Source organism: Mustelus asterias, chromosome 3, assembly GCF_964213995.1.
Source record: "Mustelus asterias chromosome 3, sMusAst1.hap1.1, whole genome shotgun sequence".
NCBI classification, from domain to species: Eukaryota; Metazoa; Chordata; class Chondrichthyes; order Carcharhiniformes; family Triakidae; genus Mustelus; species Mustelus asterias.
In genome coordinates, this window is record NC_135803.1 from 5,966,946 (window position 1) to 5,990,488 (window position 23,543).

General features: G+C 46.5%; 1 protein-coding gene across 1 annotated transcript in view; it reads left to right on the forward strand.

Moving 5' to 3' along the window:
• Positions 1 to 22,442, forward strand: part of fndc3ba (fibronectin type III domain containing 3Ba) — a 348,179-nt gene extending 325,737 nt beyond the window's left edge. Inside the window, 3 exon segments of the mRNA XM_078204432.1 lie at positions 2,958 to 3,124; positions 6,635 to 6,762; positions 21,805 to 22,442. Of these exon segments, the coding sequence (XP_078060558.1) occupies positions 2,958 to 3,124; positions 6,635 to 6,762; positions 21,805 to 22,116 (607 nt within the window). The 3' untranslated portion in view covers positions 22,117 to 22,442.
• The last annotated feature ends 1,101 nt before the right edge of the window (positions 22,443 to 23,543 follow it).

The window sequence follows — 23,543 nt, forward strand, 5'->3', positions numbered from 1 at the left end:
CCCAGGCCTTATTCCCATAACCCACATATTTACCTCGCTAATCCCCCTGACACTAAGGGGCAATTTAGCATGGCCAATCAACCTAAACCGCACATCTTTGGACTGTGGGAGGAAACTGGAGCACCCGGAGGAAACCCACGCAGACATGGGGAGAAAGTGCAAACTCCACACAGACAGTGACCCGAGGCCGGAATCGAACCCAGGTCCCTGGTGCTGTGAGGCAGCAGTGCTAACCACCGTGCCGCCCTGTCTCACTGTCTCATTCCCTCTCTACCCTTCCTCTTTATTACTATCTTTGAGTGTTTTCTTCCAAAATTCAACTGCTCAGAAAGAAAATTGAATTGGAATGAGAGGCGGTATCTTTCTCTCTATCTCTGTCTTTACGTGGAGATGCCGGCGTTGGACTGGGGGTGGGCACAGTAAGTAGTCTCACAACACCAGATTAAAGTCCAACAGGTTTATTTGGTAGCACGAGCTTTCGGAGCGCTGCTCCTTCATCAGGTGAGTGGGAGTTGTGTTCACAAACAGGGCACATATAGACACAAACTCAATTGCAAGATAATGGTTGGAATGCAAGTCTTAACAGGTAATCAAGTCTTTACAGACAATGTGAGTGGAGAGAGGCTTAAGCACAGGTGCTTAACCCTCTCTCCACTCACATTATCTGCATCTGTAAAGACTTGATTACCTGTTAAGACTCGCATTCCAGCCATTATCTTGTAAATTGAGTTTGTGTCTATATATGCCCTGTTTGTGAACCCAACTCCCACTCACCTGATGAAGGGGCAGCGCTCCGAAAGTTTGTGCTACCAAATAAACCTGTTGGACTTTAACCTGGTGTTGTGAGACTACTTAGAGTGCCTCTGTCTTTGTTTCTCTGTCTCACTGAGCCTCATGGTGTTTGGAATGTGAGCCTCTCTCTGCGTTAAGCTATTATCATTGGTCTTTTCGAACTATCAACAATAGCAGATCTGAGCATTTGGCTTCAGAACTCATGTTTGAAAATGAAGACCATTGGAAAGCTGCAGAACGCACTCTCTCTCTCACCCCTTATCCTTCACTCTCTCCCTTTCTCTCACGCCTGTCTTCTTCCCTTCATTCTCTCATCCATTGGCCTCTCTCTTTCTTTCATCCTCTACCACTCCCCCTGTCCCTCTATCAATTTGATATGTTTTCTGAAGTTCATAGAAGATAAAACAAAAGTTGTAATGGGTTTAGAATTAGTGTCAGTCATTTCCCTTCACAAAGATCACAAGCTCTTAAAAACAACTGACTCCGAACATAAACACTTGAAATTTACTTTCTTGTTTTCCAAAATTAAATAAAGATATTGGCCGGAGTTTTCCCGCCCCGCCCACCATGGGAATCGGAGCGGGGAGGGACGGACCATGGAAAGGTCCATTGACCGAGGGCAGGATTTAATGGTTTCGGGACGAGCGAGGGTGTAAAATCCCGCCCAATATGTCTTTTCATTCGACGAAATTGTACTGAGCGGTTATGCTCAGACTGCATATCCCGAATGGAGTTTTCATGGAATTATAGAACCCTACAGTGCAGAAAGAGGCCATTCAGCCCATCGAGTCTGCACCGGCCACAAGCTTACCCAGGCCCTATCCCCATAACCCCATGCACTTACCCTAGCTAGTCCCCCTGACACTATGTGGCAATTTAGCATGCCCAATCCACCTAACCCACACACCTTTGGATGGCACGGTGGCACAGTGGTTAGCACTGCTGCCTCACAGCTGCCAGGGACCCAGGTTCAATTCCCGGCTTGGGTCACCATCTGTGCGGAGTCTGTGCGTTCCCCCCGTGTCTGCGTGGGTTTCCTCCGGGTGCTCCGGTTTCCTCCCACAGTCTGAAAGACGCGCTGGTTAGGTGTATTGACCCGACCAAGTGCCGGACTGTGGTGACTAGGGGAATTTCACAGTAACTTCATTGCAGTGTTAATGTAAGCCTTACTTATGACTAATAAATAAACTTTAACCATGGGAGGAAACAGGAGCATCTGGAGAAACCCAAGCAGACACGGGGAGAATGTGCAAACTCCGTACAAACAGTGACCCAGACCGGGAATTGAATCCGGTTCCCTGGCGCTGTGAGGCAGCAGTGCTAACCACTGTGCCACCGTGCCGCCCCTTTCAGAGTAACGACTTGAACCCCAGCTTTTTGCAGAGGAATGCAAAAGACTTTCCAAATATAAAGAAACAAAAAATAATAAATTTTGACAATGCATATTGTGAAATGCATTTTTTTTAAACAGTTTTTTCAATTTGTTTCATCCTTTATTTTGGACATTAGAATTTACAGTTACTGAGAAAAACAACTGTAGCTGGGAAAAGAAGCGGTTTGAAATAACTGTGCCAAGCTACTGGACGGCTCGTGCATTTAGCATGAATAGTTAGCATGAAGCAAACCCAGAATAAAGACAAACGCAGGAATTAGAACCAGTAAAGCTGAACCAAAGGAAGCATCAAAAGCGTATCAACAGGAAGACAAGTTAGCACCGATGGGCAAATTCGGGACACAAGAACACAAGAAATAGAAGTAGGAGTGGCCACCAGGCCCTTCAAGCCTGCCCCATCATTCAATACCATCATGGCTGATCTATGCCGGCCTCAACTCCTTTTCTCTGCCATTTCCCTCTATTCCTCAATCTATCAAATATTTATCCACTTCCACTTTAAATACTTCTAATGATCCAGCCTCCACCAGCCTTCAGAGCAGAGAATTCCAGAGATTCACCACCCTCTGAAAAAATAAATTTCTACGCACCTTAGTTGTAAATGACTGGTCCTTTATCTTGTAGCGATGTCCCCTTTTTTGAGACTTTGGGTGTAAAAATTCAGCCCTAGGAGAAGAAGTATGATTTGAAATATGCCAAAGATAAGTAGATGTTGCTATGGCGATTATTGTCTTCTCCCACTGGAATTACTGCTGTATTTTTGCCTCCTCAGGTTTATTCCAATCTATCGAGGGCCAAGCCACACGTACAAAGTGCAGAGACTAACGGAGTCCACGTGTTACAGCTTCCGAATCCAGGCAATCAGCGATGCAGGGGAGGGGCCCTTCTCCGAGGTCCATGTCTTCAACACAACCAAACTAGTCCCTCCTGCTGTCAAAGGTCAGTCTCTGTGTCCATGGAGCCCAATGCCTGGGAATCGTTTCTCTCAGGAGCTAACATGGGCCTGGGACATTTGGAATGAGCTCAATAGGGTAAATGGAGGTAAAATGTTCCCACCTTTTGGAGGAGGGAGTCTGAAGCTAGGGACCATCAGTATAAGACAGTCAATAATAAATCCAACAAGGAATTCTGGAGAAACTCCTTGAGGAGAGGCGGTGAGGATGTGGAACTCACTAACAGAAGGGAGTGGTTGAAGTGAATGGTGAAGATACGTATAAGGGTAGCTGCAGAAGCGCAAGAGGGAGGAAGGAGTAGGAGGCGATGTTGATAAGGTGAGATGAAATAAAACGAGAGGAGATTGGTGTGAAGCATGGATCAGTTGGGCCAAATGGCCTGTTTCTGTGTTGTCCATTCTATGGAATTAAGAACAGATACTTAGATATTTCAGCTTAGAAATGATTAGGATGCAATCAAGTTTGGAATTTACTTAAGCACTGAGGGGCAGTGATTATCTGCTGATATTTCTCTTGGAGCATGCAGGGAGAGGGAGAGAGATGAGGATAAGGAGTTTGGCCTTCTTTTGGGCTGTGTTCCTGTCTCCACAGAGACCAGGACTGTGTCCTTGTCTCCATGGAGACCGGTACAGTGTTCCTGTCCCCATGGACACAGTAAGAACTCTCACACCAGGTTAAAGTCCAAGGTGACCTGATGTAGGAGCAGCTCTTCGAAAGCTTGTGATTCCAAAAAACCTGTTGGACTTTAACCTGTGAGACTTCTTACTGTGCCCACTCCAGTCCAACGCCGGCACCTCCACCTCATGTCCCCATGGAGACCGGGACTGTGTTCGTGTCCCCATGGAGACCGGGACTGTGTTCGTGTCCCCATGGAGACCGGGACTGTGTTCGTGTCCCCATGGAGACCAGGACTGTGTTCGTGTCCCCATGGAGACCAGGACTGTGTTCGTGTCCCCATGGAGATCGGGACTGTGTTTGTGTCCCCATGGAGACCGGAACGGTGTTCGTGTCCCCATGGAGACCGGGACTGTGTTCGTGTCCCCATGGAGACCGGGACTATGTTCGTGTCCCCATGGAGACCAGGACTGTGTTCGTGTCCCCATGGAGATCGGGACTGTGTTTGTGTCCCCATGGAGACCGGAACGGTGTTCGTGTCCCCATGGAGACCGGGACTGTGTTCGTGTCCCCATGGAGACCGGGACTGTGTTTGTGTCCCCATGGAGACCAGAACGGCACGCACATAGCTGCCTCAGTCCTTCAGTTTAACAGCAATTCCTTCTAAATTGCAGTTGGACAGCAAGGCAGAGCGAGGCTAACAGGCTGAAGGAGAGAGGAATGTTCAACCTGTCAACCAGGGCTGGACGTGTCCTCTGTCCCTGAACATGAAAGGCCAACATCTGAACAGACTGTACCCTGCAACACCTGAGAGCTGCCACAGATCACCGAGTACACAGCGTTCAGGGTTTAATTACCTGGGCGATTACAATGGCCCAAGCCACGTTGGCACTGAAATCCCTCGCCCACAACTTGATTTCGACAGCTTTGAAAACACTTAGAACAATAACCCACCCCCTGCTCAACCCCCACCTGTCAATCTCACGTACATCTGCAGCAGAATGAACTAAGCTTGATTCTGGGAACACCAGAAACCATGGTTCAGCAGGTAGAAATCTCTCTGAGTCAGACGATTGTGAGTTCAAGTCCCACCCCGGAAGCCTAAGCGCATAAACCCATGCTGGTGCTCTGAGTGTTGCGTTAAGGGAGTGCTGCATTGTTGCTGGTGCTCTGAGCGTTGTGTTAAGGGAGTGCTGCATTGTTGCTGGTGCTCTGAGCGTTGCGTTAAGGGAGTGCTGCATTGTTGCTGGTGCTCTGAGCGTTGCGTTAAGGGAGTGCTGCATTGTTGCTGGTGCTCTGAGCGTTGCGTTAAGGGAGTGCTGCATTGTTGCTGGTGCTCTGAGCGTTGCGTTAAGGGAGTGCTGCATTGTTGCTTGTGCTGCTTTTTCGATAAGATAGTAAAGTAAGACCCCATCTTCCCACATGGGTAGAAGTCCAAAGATGGCGCTAATTTGAAGAAGAGCAGGCAGTTCTCCCCGGCGACCCAGGCAACATGCATCCCTCAGTCAACATCACTGTGGTTGTGGGATCGTGCTGTGCACAATCTGGCTGCCATGTTTATGACACAACAGTGGCTGCACCTCAGAAGCACTTCATTGCTCATAAAGCACAATGAGACGTCTTGAGATCATGAAAGGTACTATACAAATGCAACTTTATTCCTTCCCTACAGAAAGAGGAGAGGCTGGCCCAGCTAATGTCACTGGGTGAGTGACCCAGTCACTCTGGGGATCATGGGTTCAAATCTCACCACAATTTTCAAAAATTAATTTATGGGATGTGGGCGTCTCTGGCTCGGCCATTGTTCATCCCTAATTGCCCCTTGGGAAGGTGGTGGTCAGCTGCCTTCTTGAACCGTGGCAGTAATGCAGGTGTAATTTGAATTCAGTTAGTAAAATCTGGAATATTTATGAACAAAAGCTACTCCTTGTAATGGTGAAACCATTGTCGATTGTTGTGAAAACCCATCTGGGTCACTAATTGTCCTTTGGGGAAGGAAATCTGCTGTCCTTACCCAGTCTGGCCTACACGTAACTCCAGAGCCACAATGTGCTTTACTCCATAACTGCCCTCTGAAGTGACCGAGCAAGACACTCAGTTTTAAGGCAATTGGGGTTGGTTAACAAATGCTGACCCAACCAGCAAAATGTCCATCATCCTAAAGAATATTTTTAAAATTGCCTTTTTTCAGAAATATCTGTTATTCATTTTTTTAAAGAACGGCTGACATTGACTGTAGCGTGGAACCATAGAAAAGTTACTGCACAGAAGGAGGCCATTCGGTCCATCTTGTCCATGCCAACCTGCGGACACCCAGATCACCTTTCTAATCCCACCCTCCTGCACCTGGTCCATAGCCCTGTTGCCTTTTTTTATTCATTCGTAGGAAGTGGGCGTCGCTGGCTGTCCAGAATTTATTGCCCATCTCTAGCTGCCCTTGGAGGGCAGTTGAGAGTCAATCACATTGCTGTGGCTCTGGAGTCACATGTAGGCCAGACCAGGTAAGGACAGCAGATTTCCTTCCCTAAAGGACATTTGTGAACCAGATGGGGTTTTCCGATTATGGTTTCATGGATTCTTAATTCCAGATATTTTTTATTGAATTCAAATTCCACCATCTGCCGTGGCGGGATTCGAACTCGGGTCCACTGAACAATAGCTGAGTTTCTGAATTAATAGTCTAGCGATAATACCACTAGGCCATTGCCTCCCTTTAAGCTGCAGATCCAGGTACTTTATAAAAGAGTTTAGGGTCCCTGCCTCCACCACCAACTCGGCCAACGAATTCCAGACCCCCACCGCCCTCTGCATAAACATCTCGCAGGTTTGGCGGAAAGTTCTGACTAAACATCCTGACTGACGTTTCACGTTTTTCTTTCAGCTCCAAGGGTCACTCAGTTGGAAGGAACCGCCTGCGAGGTCACGTGGGAAGGACTTCCACCAATGAGAGGCGACCCAATGAGTTACATTCTCCAGGTCACTGTGGGCAGGGAGCTGGACTACAAACAGGTACGGACGGGGGGGCGGGGGGGGATTGGGGCGGGCTGGTGGGGGAAGGGGGCTTCTGAATCATGTGGTAATGCCAGCTTTTGCCACCCCGGGGAAGTGGCGGGGGAAGTTTGTCCTGAAGCAACAGGAATGGTTCTGAATTCTCCATTCTCCTTGGGATTCGGGGGAGTCATTCACATAACATCTTTCTGAACGCAACTTGCTGTTTGATTGTGGTGGGGGGGTGAGGGAGGGGGGGGGCGGTGGGTTGCACTGCTCTGATATCCTTCAAGAGGAGGTTGGTTCCCCTCATCGCCATTGAGAGGGGCGGGTCCCAATGTATTCATGTGTGTTGGTGTGAGTTCCCGGATGACCATCGAGAAACTGGTGGGTCCTTCTGCTGACCATTGAAGGGGCTCCTGAGGGACTTAATGAGGGCAGAGTTCCTCTGGTGATCATTGACCCCTGCCTTCCAGATAAGTTGGGTAAACTTTGAAATGAATCTGAACTTTATCTCGATTTGGGTAACTCCAGTTTTAAGGAATAATTTTATTTTTCAATCCTAACCTTGACTTGCTGAGCATTGTCCTTTGTGACATAAGAACAGGAGGAGGCCATTCAGCCCTTCAATCCTGTTCTCAATGGGATCCTAGCTGAGCTGTATCACAGCCCCATTATCCCCATTCGACTCATATCCTTTGATGACCTCATCAGGAAAATTATCTCCATGTGGGTGCTGAAATTTCTCCCAACGTTGGAACTCTCATGGGAAGTTCTGGATGTTGGATCCATTTGGAATGCTCAAGAATGTGGTGGATAGATTTTTGCTGGTGAACGTCACTGAGGGATAGGCACCTCCAGTAAGTCAATGAGGTTGAGATGTGGACCAGCCATGATCTAATTGAATGTTGGGACAGGCTCAAAGGGCTGAGTGGCCCCCTCCTGTCTCCTACATCGGTTTGAATGTCCAGAGAAAAGAGTGCAAAGAGCAGGAAGGGGTGTTAACCTGTCACTCAGTGCTGTGGTGTTGATCAGACAAAGCCCTAACCATTTGTCTTCTTACACCTGAGGCTGATAAGGGGAGACTTAATCGAAATAATAACAATGGGCCAAATGGCGTGATTCTGTGCCGTAATTATGACAGGTTTTGATGGAATAAATAGGGAGTAACTGTTCGTACTGGCAGGAGGGTGGATAACTAAACAACACAAATTAAATACAATTGACAGCCGGCAACCACAGGTAGAAATGTGTCCATTATTTTAACAACGTCAACTGTTCAATGGTGTGGTACTGAGTTCAAAAAATCGGGAAGATTGCAGGTTCAACTCAGCGATGAGGAAGCCAGGCCAGCCGTATGATGGCAGTGCAGTGGGCCTGACCTAGGGAGGGATGGGCACACGATTGCGAAGCCTTCAGATGCCAAATAGTCTCCTCACACGCACCCAATCAGCTCTCTTGAGATGAATTTGCAAGGAATTTGAGGTGACTCCTCCCCAGTTTGAAAGATTGAGGCGCGAGATAATGGAAGTGTTTTCAAACATTCAGTGGGGAAGAGGCAACTAGTTCTTCTGATGGAGGAGTCGAGAACGAGGGGGCAAAATGTTAGAATCAGAGCCAGGCTGTTTCGGAATGAAATCGGGGAGCGTTTTTCTACACAAAGGGTAGTGTTAATGTGGAACTGTTTCCTTTGGGCGCTGGGGTGTGGGTATCAGTTGGGGCTTTCAAGATGGAGGCTGATAGAATTTTGTTGAATACCAGTTTCGAGGGTGTTATGGTTCAGGTCAGAAACTCCAAATTGTTTTATGGAACCCGCCTGGATCATAAGTTTTGCATCTTGAATTTGGCTTGGATAAGCATGATAGGTTTCACTTCAGGTATGATTCAAAAGACCCACTAGGGAGCTTTTATCAAACAATGTTTATTTAAGAATATAGTTAACATGTATAGTAAGAAAATTAGCACAAACTTTTATCAGTTACAAACAAGAAACAGAACAACCACTATAATGTGTAACCCTTAACAAATCTACCTAACGTGTTCTAATCAAACCAATCCCATAGACAAAAGACCCTTTTCACAGGTTTAACACAGTAAAGACTAATGCTCACATAATACTGGACTTGGGTCCTTTGGATGAAGTTTGCAGGTTTCTGGATAGACTCAGAACAGTTTGAAGTCAGAACAGCTTCTCAAAACACCAGGGACTCTCGGCAAGCCACCGACACTGCAGATTTCCCCCTACAGAAAGTCAAGGCCTTGTTTTCAGATGACCAGCAAAATTTCCAAAGCAAGGGGGGAGAGAGAGAGAGAGAGAAAGACTTCTATTCAGCTTGATGCCCCTTCTAAAACTAAAACTCAAACTGCTAGCTCCAAACTGAAAATGAAAAAACTCCTGTCACATGACCTGCCAACCAGGTTTTCTCCTAACAATGTAGTCATAAACAGCCCAGTAAAAATAAACAAACCCCCATTTAAGCAGCAATAAAATGAGTCCTCCAGTCAAACCTGCTGCCATAATGACATCAGCTAAGGCTGTGAGCTGAGAAACACTGACTGTGAGAGCCGCAGAGATCATGATTTAAACAAAAACATCTCTTAGAGGTTCACTAACACCACAAAGGAAATGGAGCAAATGTGGGTACATGGAATACAGATCAACTGTAATCTTAATGGAATTGTGAAACTGGCTTGAGTGGCTGAATGGCCTCCTGTTCCTATTCCCATGTTTGGAAATATCAGAATACATTTCAGAGTGGAGGAATACATGGTTAAATCTTGCACAGACTGCAGGGCAAAGTAAATTAATTCAGGAAACAAAAGAATCATTAGCAGAGTGTCTTAAATTCCCTAGTGGGCAGCATTGCTGATTGAAAGGTGTACATGAGCCTGCAGAGGCCCAGAGAGAGTGGACGGTGTTTATGGTGGCCCTTGAGTGCAAGCTGAGCCCGTTGCTATGGAAACACCATCTGCATGAGGCCTTCACCAACGTCAGAGCCTATCTGGTATTAGTAAACAATGATTGTCAACCAGGAAGCTGCTGCAGGTTGTTGACAAATGTTTCCTCAACTTTATATTTGTCTGTCAGGGCAAGACAATGTCAGCTTCTTCTTCTTAGATGTTGTGAATGGGGCAGAGAAAGGGAAATTATCACAGTGTTTTTATAGTAAAACATTCAGAAAACAGTGGCAGGATTCGATAGAATCAGCATGGGTTTATGAAAGGGAAATCATGTTTGACAAATCTACTGGAATTCTTCAAGGATGTAGCTAGTGGACTTGATGAGGGGGATCCAGTGGATGTGGTTTATTTGGACTTTCCGAAGGTTTTCGACAAGGTCCCACACAGAAGAATAGCATGTAAAATTAAAGCAGATGGGATTGGGGGTAGTGCATTGAGATGGATAGAAAACTGGTCGTCAGACAGGAAACAAAGAGTAGGAATAAACGGGTCTTTTTCCAAATGGCAGGCAGTGACTAGTGGGGTACCGCAGGGATCGATGCTGGAACCCCAGATTTCACAATACATATTAATGATTGAGATGAGGGAACTGAATGCAATATCTCCAAATTTGCAGATGACACAAAGCTACAGCGCTTGGCACATCATAACATTCAGGGCTATGGGCCAAGTGCTGGCAAATGGGATTAGGTGGGAGTTCAGGTGTTTCTAATGTGTTGGTGCAGACCCGGTGGGCCGAAGGGCCTCATCTGCGCTGTATGATTCTATGGAGGTGGGGGTGGGTGTAGGATGCAGAGATGTGATTTGGACAGGCTGAGTGTGTGGACAAGTGCCTGGCAGATGCAGTATAATGTGGATAAATGTGAGGTTATCCACTTTGGTAGCAAAAACGGGAAGGTAGATTACTATCTGAATGGCCATAAATTAGGAGAGAGGAATGTGCAACGAGAATTGGGTGTCCTCGTACACCAGTCACTGAAGGTAAACATGCAGATGCAGCAGGCAGTAAAAAAGGCAAATGGTAGTGAGTTAAACACTAAGATAAAGGCAAAATTCAGCAGATCCTGGAATCTGAAACAAAAACAGAAAATGCTGGAGAATTTGAGTACAGGAGCAGGGGTGTCCTGCTGCAATTATACAGAGCCTTGATGAGGCCATGCCTGGAAGATTGTGTTTAGCTTTGGCCTCCTCATCTGAGGAAGAATGTTCTTGGTCTGGAGGGAGTGCAGAGAAGGGGTTACCAGGCTGATTCGTGGGATGGCAGGACTGATGTATGAGGAGAGATTGTGTCGGTTAGGGTTGTATTCGCTGGAGTTCAGAAGACTGAGAGGGGACCTCATCGAAGCCGATAAAATTCTAACAGGACTAGACAGGGTAGATTCCGGCCTCGGGTCGCTGTCTGTGTGGAGTTTGCACGTTCTCCCTGTGTCTGCATGGGTTTCCTCCGGGTGCTCCGGTTTCCTCCCACAGTCCAAAGATGTGCAGGTTAGGTTGATTGGCCATGCTAAATTGCGCCTCAATGTCAGGGGGTTTATCAGGGTAAATATGTGGGGTTACCAGGATAGGGCCTGGGTAGAATTGTGGCCGGTGCAGTCTCAATGGGTCGAATGACCTGCTTCTGCACTGTAGGGATTCTTTGATTTCTCTCTCTCTCTCTCACTTTCTCTTCCTCTCATCATCATTCTCTCCTTCTGTTTCTCCCTCCATTATTTTTAGTAAATCTCCAAGAGGAGAAGATTTTATCATACAGGGGGATCATGGCTGATTTTTGACCTTGTTATGACCCAGGCCACAAGGGGTTTTATGAAGTCAGCATAAACCCTATTTGATTTTGGCATTAAGGTGTTTCACTCCAGACATGATTCAAGTGACCCACAAGGGAGCTTTTATCAAAACAAAGTTTATTTAAGGACACAGTTGACATATAACAAAAATTTAGCATGACTTTTACCAATTACAAAAAAAAATCATGATATTGTATAAACCTTAACAACTAATACCATTCCAAGTCAAACAACCCCCACAAACATACGCCCCTTTCGACAGTTGGCACAGAAAGCAAGTTTGCCCTCGTGATGCTGTATTTTGCAACTTTTTAACACCTGCTGCAGATTAGTCCTTTGGATGTTGACTTAAAACCCTGATTTCTCAGTCCTGGAATGTTCAGTTGCTTCTGGAAAGAGAGAGAGAGACATTGCCTTCTTCAGTAGCTTCTCTCAGCTACCCACTGACAGCAGAATTTTCATTCCAAAGAGAGAGGGAACACAGCTTTTAGTCTGCAGTCCAAACAGCTTCTGACCAAGATGAAACTTGTATTTTCCTGTGGGGGAACAAAACCGTCCAAAGGCACCTGACCTGTCAAATCACCCAACAATTCCTAAAGGGTCACAAAATGCCAGGACCCTGTGTTAGCCCAGATTAAAAGCAAACAAGGTGCCCATTGTATTGCTTCAGTGACAATGAGAGGACACCAACTACATCACGGCAACGAAAAAAAAAACCAGGCCTGCTTGGAAAAACCTGCAGAGAAAAATGCGACACGGCGGCACAGTGGTTAGTACTGATGCCTCACAGCGCCAGGGACCCGGGTTCAATTCCCGGATTGGGTCACTGTCTGTGTGGAGTTTGCCCGTTCTCCCCGTGTCTGTGTGGGTTTCCTCCAGTTGCTCCGGTTTCCTCCAACATTCTGAAAGATGTCAGACAGTGGTAACTGGGGGAATTTCACAGTAACTTCATTGCAATGTAATGCATTGCAGCCTTACTTGTGATGAATAAATATATAAATAAGATTCAAATACATTTCTAAAGAGCACAGTATCGACACAGCCTAAAACCCACCTTTACCCATATCCCATCAAAGCTCCAAGCTCCGAAAGCTTGTATGGCTTTTGCTACCAAATAAACCTGTTGGACTTTAACCTGGTGTTGTTAAACTTCTTACTGTGTTCACCCCAGTCCAACGCCGGCATCTCCACATCGTCACATGTAGGCCAGACCGGGTAAGGACGGCAGATTTCCTTCCCAAAATATATTAATGAACCAGATGGGTTTTTCCGACAATCGACAACAGTTTCATGGTCATCAGTAGATTCTTAATTCCAGATATTTTTTATTGAATTCAAATTCCACCATCTGCCGTGGTGGGATTCAAACCCTGGTCCCCAGGACATTAGCTGAGTTTCTGGATTAATAGTCAAGCGATAATACCACCAGGCCATCGCCTCTCCATAAAATACATTTAAATAGCCCTCTTTAAAAACCTTTTAAATTTCAGGCAATACAATCCTCGAATATAAAGGCAAAATACTGCGGATGCTGGAATCTGAAACAAAAACAGAAAAATGCTGGAAAATCTCGGCAGGTCTGACAGCGTCTGTGGGGAGAGAATACAGCCAACGTTTCGAGTCTAGATGACCCTTTATCAGAGTGGACTTAGAAGCACTGAACATCTTACTGCACAGTTAACCATTGCTACAGCAATGGTTAACTGTGCAGTCAGCACAGTCAGCAACAGGACTGACACACACTCTTGTATCAGTAATACATGTAATACATACAGCCCTAACTTATATTCTTTGTAACTTTAACATGTGGAGTTTAGTTATTATCCCGGTACGTTACGCTGCTCTGATGGCACATTTGATTAATTGAGATGGTGCAATGAATGGACTTTTAAATCCGTTTTTATTTGTCATTTCTGTCCCCCAATACACACTACCTATACCTACATGTATTACTGATGCATGAGTGTGGGTCAGTCCTCCCATTGCTTACTGCTCTGCGTATTCTGTTGTAGCAATGGTTAACTGTGCATTAAGGTGACCAGTGTCCCTCAGTCAAAACTCCAAAGCAACAGTAAAAGGCAGAACCCTTAAGAGTATTGATAGGCAGAGGGATCTGGTGGACAGGTACACAATTCACTGAAAGTGGACACGCAGGTGGAGAAGGTAGTCAAGAAGGCATATGGCATGCTTGCCTTTATCAGCCGGGGCATTGAGTTTAAAAATTGGCAAGTCATGTTGCAGCTTTATAGAACTTTAGTTAGGCCGTACTTGGAATCTAGTGTTCAATTCTGGTCGCCACACTACCAGAAGGATGTGGAGGCTTTGGAGAGGGTACAGAAAAGATTTACCAGGATGTTGCCTGGTATGGAGGGCATTAGCTATGAGGAGATGTTGGAGAAACTTGGTTTGTTCTCACTGGAACGACAGAGGATGAGGGGTGACCTGATAGAAATCTACAAGATTATGAGAGGCATGGACAGAGTGGATAGTCAGAAGCTTTTTCCCAGGGTGGAAGAATCAATTACTAGGGGGCATAGATTTAAGGTGCGAGGGGCAAAATTTAAAGGAGATGTACAAGGCAGATTTTTTACACAGAGGATGGTGGGTGCCTGGAACTCGCTGCCGGGGGAAGTAGTAGAAGCAGATACGATAGTGACTTTTAAGGCGTGTCTTGATAAATACATGAATAGGATGGGAATAGAGGGATATGGTCCCCAGAAGGGTAGGGGGTTTTAGTTAAGTCAGGCAGCATGGTCGGTGCAGGCTTGGTGGGTCGAAGGGCCTGTTCCTGTGCTGTAATTTTCTTGGTTCTTTGTTCCTTGTGCATCCATTGTTGGGGCGAAGTTGTCTCAATAAGTTGGGCTTCTCATCCAATGTCCTGCCCATGACCAAACCTCCAACTTCCAGGCTCTGCTACGTCTGCACTCCACCCTGGTCCGCCTCCTAGCTTCCTCGCTCTATAAACTCATGGTTTAAATGCTGAATGGTTCAGATCACATTCCTGTTGACGTTAAGTGAATGGGTTTGTTTAAATAATGGAGAGGGGATCGTAACACCACCTGCCTTCACATGACACCATCCTTTCACAACATGACTGCCAGCCCACTGCCCTCCCAGCAAGTTCTGCAGTTGTATCAAAAGCATTCTAGAAAAGGAATCCACCAACACCACCTTCCCAAGGGCAGCTAGAGGTGGGCAGTAAATGCGAGCAATGCCAACACTCCATGAATGACTAGTGAACAGAAAGGTTGTTGGGCTGAAATTTCTCACAAACGTTGAGGTGCTTATTGGGCTGATTGTGTGATTTTACACTCGCTAAGTCTATTCAGTGTAATTAAAGCCAGCGGTCAAATATGAAGAGTTGTTACAGAACAAGCCTCTATATCAGCGGTTATTTTAAAGACCGAGTTCAGCATGGAGTGTGGATAAGAGATTATACTTTAATGATGTCCCATTTTATCCACAAAAGCCGAGAGAGAGAGAGGGAGAGAGAGAATGTTTCTGTCCCTTTACGTCACTGACAGTTTTCAGCCGAGGGACAGAATTGACAAGAAGCCTTTTGAAAAATAGTGTGTGAGCATTGGATTGGATCTGTGAGTCAGCCCTTGTTATTGTCTGTTCTGCACATCTTGCTTTGTCTCTGTACACGGGAGTGTTTTTGGAATGAATAAACATTTCACATTCTGTACTCTCCATCGCACTATGACAGCTTGTTTATGTGGAACCAATAAATAATCGAGTAATTAACACACGTGCACCAGGGGGCAAGGAAGAGCAATTATTGACAGGAAACGGCTAATGGATGTTTTTCAGGTTGGAGGAAGGTTTGTAATGGAGTTCCCCAGGGGTCAGTGTTGGGACCTTTACTCTTCCTGGTACAAATCGATGACATGAACTGTGGTGTGCGGGGCACGGTTTCAGAATTGGCAGAGGGTACAAAGATTGGCAGCGTTGTCAACTGTGATGAGAACAGGAATGAATTTCAAAGGAACATTGACACGTTGGTGGAATGGGCAGTCAAATGGTAAATGGAATTCAATGCGGAGAAGAGCGAGGTGAATCATTTTAGCAGGAAGAATATGGACAATATTAAATAAATGGAGAAACTCTGAAAGAGGTGCAGAAACAGAAGGACCTTGGTGTATAAGTACATAAGTCATTGGAGATGGTAGGGCATTCTGAGAACAGTTAACAAAACATAAAGTGCCTTTATAGGACGGGGTATAGAGTATAAAAGCTGGAGTCTGATGATGCAGCTGTATAGAACGCTGGTTAGGCCACATTTGGAGTACTGCGTCCAGTTCTGGTCGCCGCACTACCAGAAGGACGTGGAGGCATTGGAGAGAGTGCAGAGAAGGTTTACCAGGATGTTGCCTGGTATGGAGGGTCTTAGCTATGAGGAGAGATTGGGTAGACTGGGGTTGTTCTCCTTGGAAAGACGGAGAATGAGGGGAGATCTAATAGAGGTATACAAGATTATGAAGGGTATAGATAGGGTGAACAGTGGGAAGCTTTTTCCCAGGTCGGAGGTGACGATCACGAGGGGTCACGGGCTCAAGCTGAGAGGGGCGAAGTATAACTCAGACATCAGAGGGACGTTTTTTACACAGAGGGTGGTGGGGGCCTGGAATGCGCTGCCAAGTAGGGTGGTGGAGGCAGGCACGCTGACATCGTTTAAGACTTACCTGGATAGTCACATGAGCAGCCTGGGAATGGAGGGATACAAACGATTGGTCTAGTAGGACCAAGGAGCGGCACAGGCTTGGAGGGCCGAAGGGCCTGTTTCCTGTGCTGTACTGTTCTTTGTTCTTTGTTAGGCTTTATGAATAGAGGCATTGAGTACAAGAGGAAGGAGGTCATGTTGAACCTGTATAAGTCACTAGTCAGACCTCATCTGGAGACTGTATCCAGTTCTAGAACATAGAACATAGAACATAGAACATTACAGCGCAGAACAGGCCCTTCGGCCCACGATGTTGCACCGACCAGTTAAAAAAAAAAACTGTGACCCTCCAACCTAAACCAATTTCTTTTCGTCCATGAACCTATCTACGGATCTCTTAAACGCCCCCAAACTAGGCGCATTTACTACTGATGCTGGCAGGGCATTCCAATCCCTCACCACCCTCTGGGTAAAGAACCTACCCCTGACATCGGTTCTATAACTACCCCCCCTCAATTTAAAGCCATGCCCCCTCGTGCTGGATTTCTCCATCAGAGGAAAAAGGCTATCACTATCCACCCTATCTAAACCTCTAATCATCTTATATGTTTCAATAAGATCCCCTCTTAGCCGCCGCCTTTCCAGCGAAAACAATCCCAAATCCCTCAGCCTCTCCTCATAGGATCTCCCCTCCATACCAGGCAACATCCTGGTAAACCTCCTCTGCACCCTCTCCAAAGCCTCCACATCCTTCCTGTAATGTGGGGACCAGAACTGCACACAGTACTCCAAGTGCGGCCGCACCAGAGTTGTGTACAGTTGCAACATAACGCTACGACTCCTAAATTCAATCCCCCTACCAATAAACGCCAAGACACCATATGCCTTCTTAACAACCTTATCTACTTGATTCCCAACTTTCAGGGATCTATGCACACATACACCTAGATCCCTCTGCTCCTCCACACTATTCAAAGTCCTCCCGTTAGCCCTATACTCAACACATCTGTTATTCCTACCAAAGTGAATTACCTCACACTTCTCCGCATTAAACTCCATCCGCCACCTCTCGGCCCAACTTTGCAACCTGTCTAAGTCTTCCTGCAAACTACGACACCCTTCCTCACTGTCTACCACACCACCGACTTTGGTGTCATCAGCAAATTTGCTAATCCACCCAACTATACCCTCATCCAGATCATTAATAAATATTACAAACAGCAGTGGCCCCAAAACAGATCCCTGAGGTACACCACTTGTAACCGCACTCCATGATGAATATTTACTATCAACCACCACCCTCTGTTTCCTATCCGCTAGCCAATTCCTGATCCAATTTCCTAGATCACCCCCAATCCCATACATCTGCATTTTCTGCAGAAGCCTACCATGGTGAACCTTATCAAACGCCTTACTAAAATCCATATATACCACGTCCACTGCCTTGCCCCCATCCACCTCCTTGGTCACTTTCTCAAAAAACTCAATAAGGTTAGTAAGGCACGACCTACCTGCCACAAAACCATGCTGACTATCACCTATCAATTCATTACTCTCCAAATAACTATAAATCCTATCCCTTATAATTTTTTCCAACATCTTGCCGACAACAGAAGTGAGACTCACCGGTCTATAATTCCTGGTCACTGTACTTGAGGAAGGATGTGAAGACATTGGACAGAGCACAGAGTACATTAGAGTCATACATTGCCGCCCTTTTTTTACCATTAAGTTTGTCCCAATTGCCCGCATTTGACCCATATCCCTCTATACCCATCGTACCCATGTAACTGTCTAAATGCTTTTTAAAAGACAAAATTGTACCCGCCTCTACTTCTACCTCTGGCAGCTCATTCCGGACACTCACCACCCTCTGAGTGAAAAAATTGCCACTCTGGATCCTTTTGTATCTCTCCCCTCTCACCTTAAACCTATGCCCTCTAGTTTTAGACCCCCCCCCCCCCTCCCCAGCTTTGGGAAAAGATGTCGATCTATGCCCTTCATTATTTTATGGACCTCTGTAAGATCATCCCTAAGCGTCCTATGCTGCAGGGAAAAAAGTCCCAGTCTATCCAACCGGCATTGGACTGGGGTGGGCACAGTAAGAAGTCTCACAACTTCAGCTTAAAGTCCAACAGGTTTATTGGTGATCTCACCTGAAGAAGGAGCAGTGCTCCAAAAGCTCGTGATTCCTAATAAACCTGTTGGACTTTAACCTGGTGTTGTGAGACTTCTTACTTTGGGAAAAGATATTGACTATCGAGCTGACCTATGCCCCTCATTATTTTACAGACCTCTATAAGGTCATCCCTAAGCCTCCTACACTCTAGGGAAAAGAGTCGCAGTTTATCCAGCCCCTCCTTATAACTCAAACTACCAATTCCCGGTAGCGTCCTAATAAATCTTTTCTGCACTCTTTCCAGTTTAATAATATCCTTTCTATAATAGGTGACCAGAACTGTACACAGATTCATTCCCAAGAATGATTCCAGGGATAAAGAACTGTAGCTTTGAGGATAGATTGGAGAGGTTGGGACTGTTTTCCTTGGAGAAAAGAGGCTGAGAGGAGACTGGCTCCATACCCCTCAAAATCCTGAGGGGTATGGACAGGATAAATAGTGAGAAACTGTTCCCACTCAAAAACACATCAAGAACCAGAGGGAACAGATTCAAAATAATGGGCAAAAGGAGTAGAAGTGATGTGAGGAAATAGTTTTTCACGCAGAGGGTGGGTGGAGTCTGGAATGAACTTCCTGAGGGGGTGGAGGAGGCAGGTTCGATCGAGGTATTCGAAAGGAATTGGATTGCATCTGAAAAGAAAGGATACGACATAAGGCAGGGGAGTGGGACTGAGTAGAATGCTCTTTCAAAGAGCCAGCACAGACTCGATGGGCCAATTGGTCTCCATCTGCACTCTAAAGATTCTGTGATTCTAGTTCAAGATTGATACTGGGCTATGGGGAGAGAGCAGGGCAGTGGGATTAGTTTGGGGATTGATACAGGGCGATGGGGAGGGAGTGGGACAGTGAGATTAGTTTGGGGATTGATACTGGGCTATGGGGAGAGAGTGGGACAGTGAGATTAGTTTGGGGATTGATACTGGGCTATGGGGAGAGAGCAGGGCAGTGGGATTAGTTTGGGGATTGATACTGGGCTATGGGGAGAGAGTGGGACAGTGAGATTAGTTTGGGGATTGATACTGGGCTATGGGGAGAGAGTGGGACAGTGAGATTAGTTTGGGGATTGATACTGGGCTATGGGGAGAGAGCAGGGCAGTGGGATTAGTTTGGGGATTGATACTGGGCTATGGGGAGAGAGCAGGGCAGTGGGATTAGTTTAGGGATTGATACAGGGCGATGGGGAGGGAGTGGGACAGTGAGATTAGTTTGGGGATTGATACTGGGCTATGGGGAGAGAGCAGGGCAGTGGGATTAGTTTAGGGATTGATACAGGGCGATGGGAAGGGAGTGGGACAGTGAGATTAGTTTGGGGATTGATACTGGGCTATGGGGAGAGAGCAGGGCAGTGGGATTAGTTTGGGGATTGATACTGGGCTATGGGGAGAGAGCAGGGCAGTGGGATTAGTTTGTGGATTGATACAGGGCTATGGGGAGAGAGCGGGGCAGTGGGATTAGTTAGAACATAGACCATAGAACAGTACAGGCCCTTCGGCCCTCGATGTTGCGCCGACCAGTGAAACCAATCTAAAGCCCATCTAACCGACACTATTCCAATATCATCCATATGTTTATCCAATGACCATTTAAATGCCCTTAATGTTGGCGAGTCCACTACTGCTGCAGGCAGGGCATTCCACGCCCTTACTACTCTCTGAGTGAAGAACCTACCTCTGACATCGGTCCTATATCTATCACCCCTCAATTTAAAGCTATGTCCCCTGGTGCGAGCTATCACCATCCGAGGAAAAAGGCTCTCACTACCCACCCTATCTAATCCTCTGATCATCTTGTACGCCTCTATTAAGTCACCTCTTAACCTTCTCTCTAACGAAAACAACCTCAAGTCCCTCAGACTTTCCTCATAAGACCTTCCCACCATACCAGGCAACATCCTAATAAACCTCCTCTGCACCCTTTCCAATGCTTCCACATCCTTCCTATAATGCGGTGACCAGAACTGTACACAATACTCCAAGTGCGGCCGCACCAGAGTTTTGTACAGCTGCAACATGACCTCCTGGCTCCGAAACTCAATCCTTCCACCAATAAAAGCTAACACTCTGTACGCCTTCTTAACAACCCTATCAACCTGGGTGCCAACTTTCAGCAGCTACCGTGGACACCGAGATCTCTCTGCTCATCCACACTACCAAGTATCTTACCATTAGCCCAGTATTCTGTAAGCCTGTTACTCCTTCCAAAGTGAATCACCTCACACTTTTCCACATTGAACTCCATTTGCCACTTCTCAGCCCAGCACTGCAGCTTATCTATGTCCCTCTGTAACCTGCAACAACCTTCCGCACTGTCCACAACTCCACTGACTTTAGTGTCATCCGCAAATTTACTAACCCATCCTTCTACGCCCTCATCCAGATCATTTATAAAAATGACAAACAGCAGTGGCCCCAAAACAGATCCTTGCGGTACACCACTAGTAACTGAACTCCAGGATGAACATTTCCCATCAACCACCACCCTCTGTCTTCTTACAGCTAGCCAATTCCTGATCCAAACCGCAAAATCACCCTCAATCCCATGCCTCCGTATCTTCTGCAATAGCTTACCGTGGGGAACCTTATCAAACGCTTTACTGAAATCCATATACACTGCATCAACTGCTTTACCCTTATCCACCTCTTTGGTCACCTTCTCAAAGAACTCAATAAGGTTTGCGAGGCATGACCTACCCTTCACAAAACCGTGTTGACTATCCCTAATCAAATTATTCCTTTCTAGATGATTATAAATCCTATCTCTTATAATCCTTTCCAAAACTTTGCCCACAACAGAAGTAAGGCTCACTGGTCTATAATTACCAGGGTTGTCTCTACTCCCCTTCTTGAACAAGGGGACAACATTTGCTATCCTCCAGTCTTCTGGCACTATTCCTGTAGACAATGACGACATAAAGATCAAAGACAAAGGCTCTGCAATCTCCTCCGTAGCCTCCCAGAGAATCCTAGGATAAATCCCATCCGGCCCAGGGGACTTATCTATTTTCACACTTTCCATAATTACTAACACCTCCTCCCTATGAACCTCAATCCCGTCTAGTCCAATAGCCTGTATCTCAGTATTCTCCTCGACAACATTGTCTTCTTCCTGCGTGAATACTGATGAAAAATATTCATTTAGTGCCTCTCCTATCTCTTCAGCCTCCACACACACCTTCCCACTACTGTCCCTGACTGGCCCTAATCTAACCCTCGTCATTCTTTTATTCCTGACATACCTATAGAAGGCTTTCAGGTTTTCCTTGATCCTACCTACCTGGGTTGATACTGGGCTATGGGGAGAGAGCGGGGCAGTGGGATTAGTTTGGGGTTGATACTGGGCTATGGGGAGAGCGCGGGCAGTGGGATTAGTTTTTGAATAGTTTTAGTACACAGCACAGACACTGTTTACTGAATCATCTGGCCATTGACGGTGATCTCTGTTGTTTACAATTCTCCTTTCCTTGCCCCTCTCACAGGTGTACAAGGGAGAGGAGACAACATTCCAGATCTCAGGCCTTCAGACAAACACAGACTACCGGTTTCGAGTTTGCGCCTGCCGTCGTTGCCAGGACATGTCGCAAGAGCTGACTGGACCCTTTAGCCCTTCTGCCATTTTCACACTGCGGAGGAAGGAATCTCCTCCGGCTAGCGAACTGCGGACCGCAGAGATGGCCAAAATGAGGAGTGTGGTGGCCAGCGACGAGCAGTTTGCTGCCCTCATCCTGGCGGGATTTGCCAGTCTATCGATTCTCATCGCCTTTGTTTTACAATATTTCATTATGAAGTAACGGAGGACGAAGAAAGCAAAAAAACATTACGCATATAATTCTTGAGGTATAAACTTAGCCACGTACTAGTGCCAGCAAAACTCATTTAAATATTCCTGTCAAACTCCTATTAATCGTCTTTTATTTTTAAGTTTGTTTTTTTTTCCCTTTCCCTTTTTCGTTTGGTTCTGGTCCCAGTTCGGGCGCCAACCTTTTGAACCAAAACCGAAAAAGGGGAAGCGAAAGGAAAACCACACTGGTTCTTTTCTGCACCTTTTCCGGAAATTACTTTGACACCTTCACCGCATGACAATAGGCGCCCACTCCTGGACAAGCCACGTGGGGGTTCCCCTCTCCCCAGGCTGGATGTTCAGCTCTGTGGGAGAGCTGTGAATGAGTTAAAGTATTCTCCCAGCTGATGGTTCAGTTGGAGGTTTTAGCATTTTTTTTATATATATATATAAAAATATATATTTTTAAAAAATATATTTTCGCTGGGAGGGAGGGTGGGGTGGAGAGGAGAGAGAACAAGTGTCAGATTGTTCGCAATCGTCTATTGAGCGGAAAGTGGGTAGACCACTTTTACATTTAGAGGATGTGCTCATGGGAAATGCAGTGGGCGCCATATTTAATTTAGCTATAAAAAGGGGAACGTTGCCCCCAAACCGGCTCTGATGTTGGCACTCAAATCTACCTGGCAGCTCGGGTGCCTGATTACTGTAATTATGCCAAGGCAGATCCCCTTGCCTAGCTTTCGTTCACTGCCTTTGTGTGTGTGTCAAAAGTGGGAGCTACAGCAGAGCGCCGCGGGTCTGGTCTTGAGAGGTGGGATCGCGTTGAGTGGGGGAGGTCCTGAAGGAGAATGCAGCCTCAGACTGACGCTGCACACACCCAGTTTCTCTGTAAGTGGGCGCCGGGCATGACTCCAGGACCCTGACTCCCCACCCTCACTCACCAACCACCACCTCGACACCACCACTTTCCACCAGCCCCAGGCCAGGCAGTCATTGTTGGCATCGCACTCGCCAGCCAGACTGTCCATTGTTTGCCTGCTGTGACGGTGCCTTATTGGAGTCATCCTGTCAGAATTCTCTTCCACTGCCCTTTCCGAATGCTGGACGCTCAAAAACGTGGCTCCCATCTCCTGGTGTGTCTGTGCTACACACGAGGAAGTCACCGCTCCCAGACACTGGCTAATCACTGCCAAATTCAACACTGCCATTAAATAGAGAGCGACGCAGATTTATTTCCCAATTGTTTTCAACCCTCTTTCCATTTTGCCCTCTCCCACTTTCGAACCGCCATCACGTTGCCGTGAAGCTCATCTCCCTCCCCTGGTGTAACGCTTCAGCACTGCAATCCACAAAATCTCCAGGTCAAGTCCCAGTTAGCATTGGGTCAACTGGGACAGGTGCTATAATGGGCCTTCGTGCCTCTGGGGATTCAGA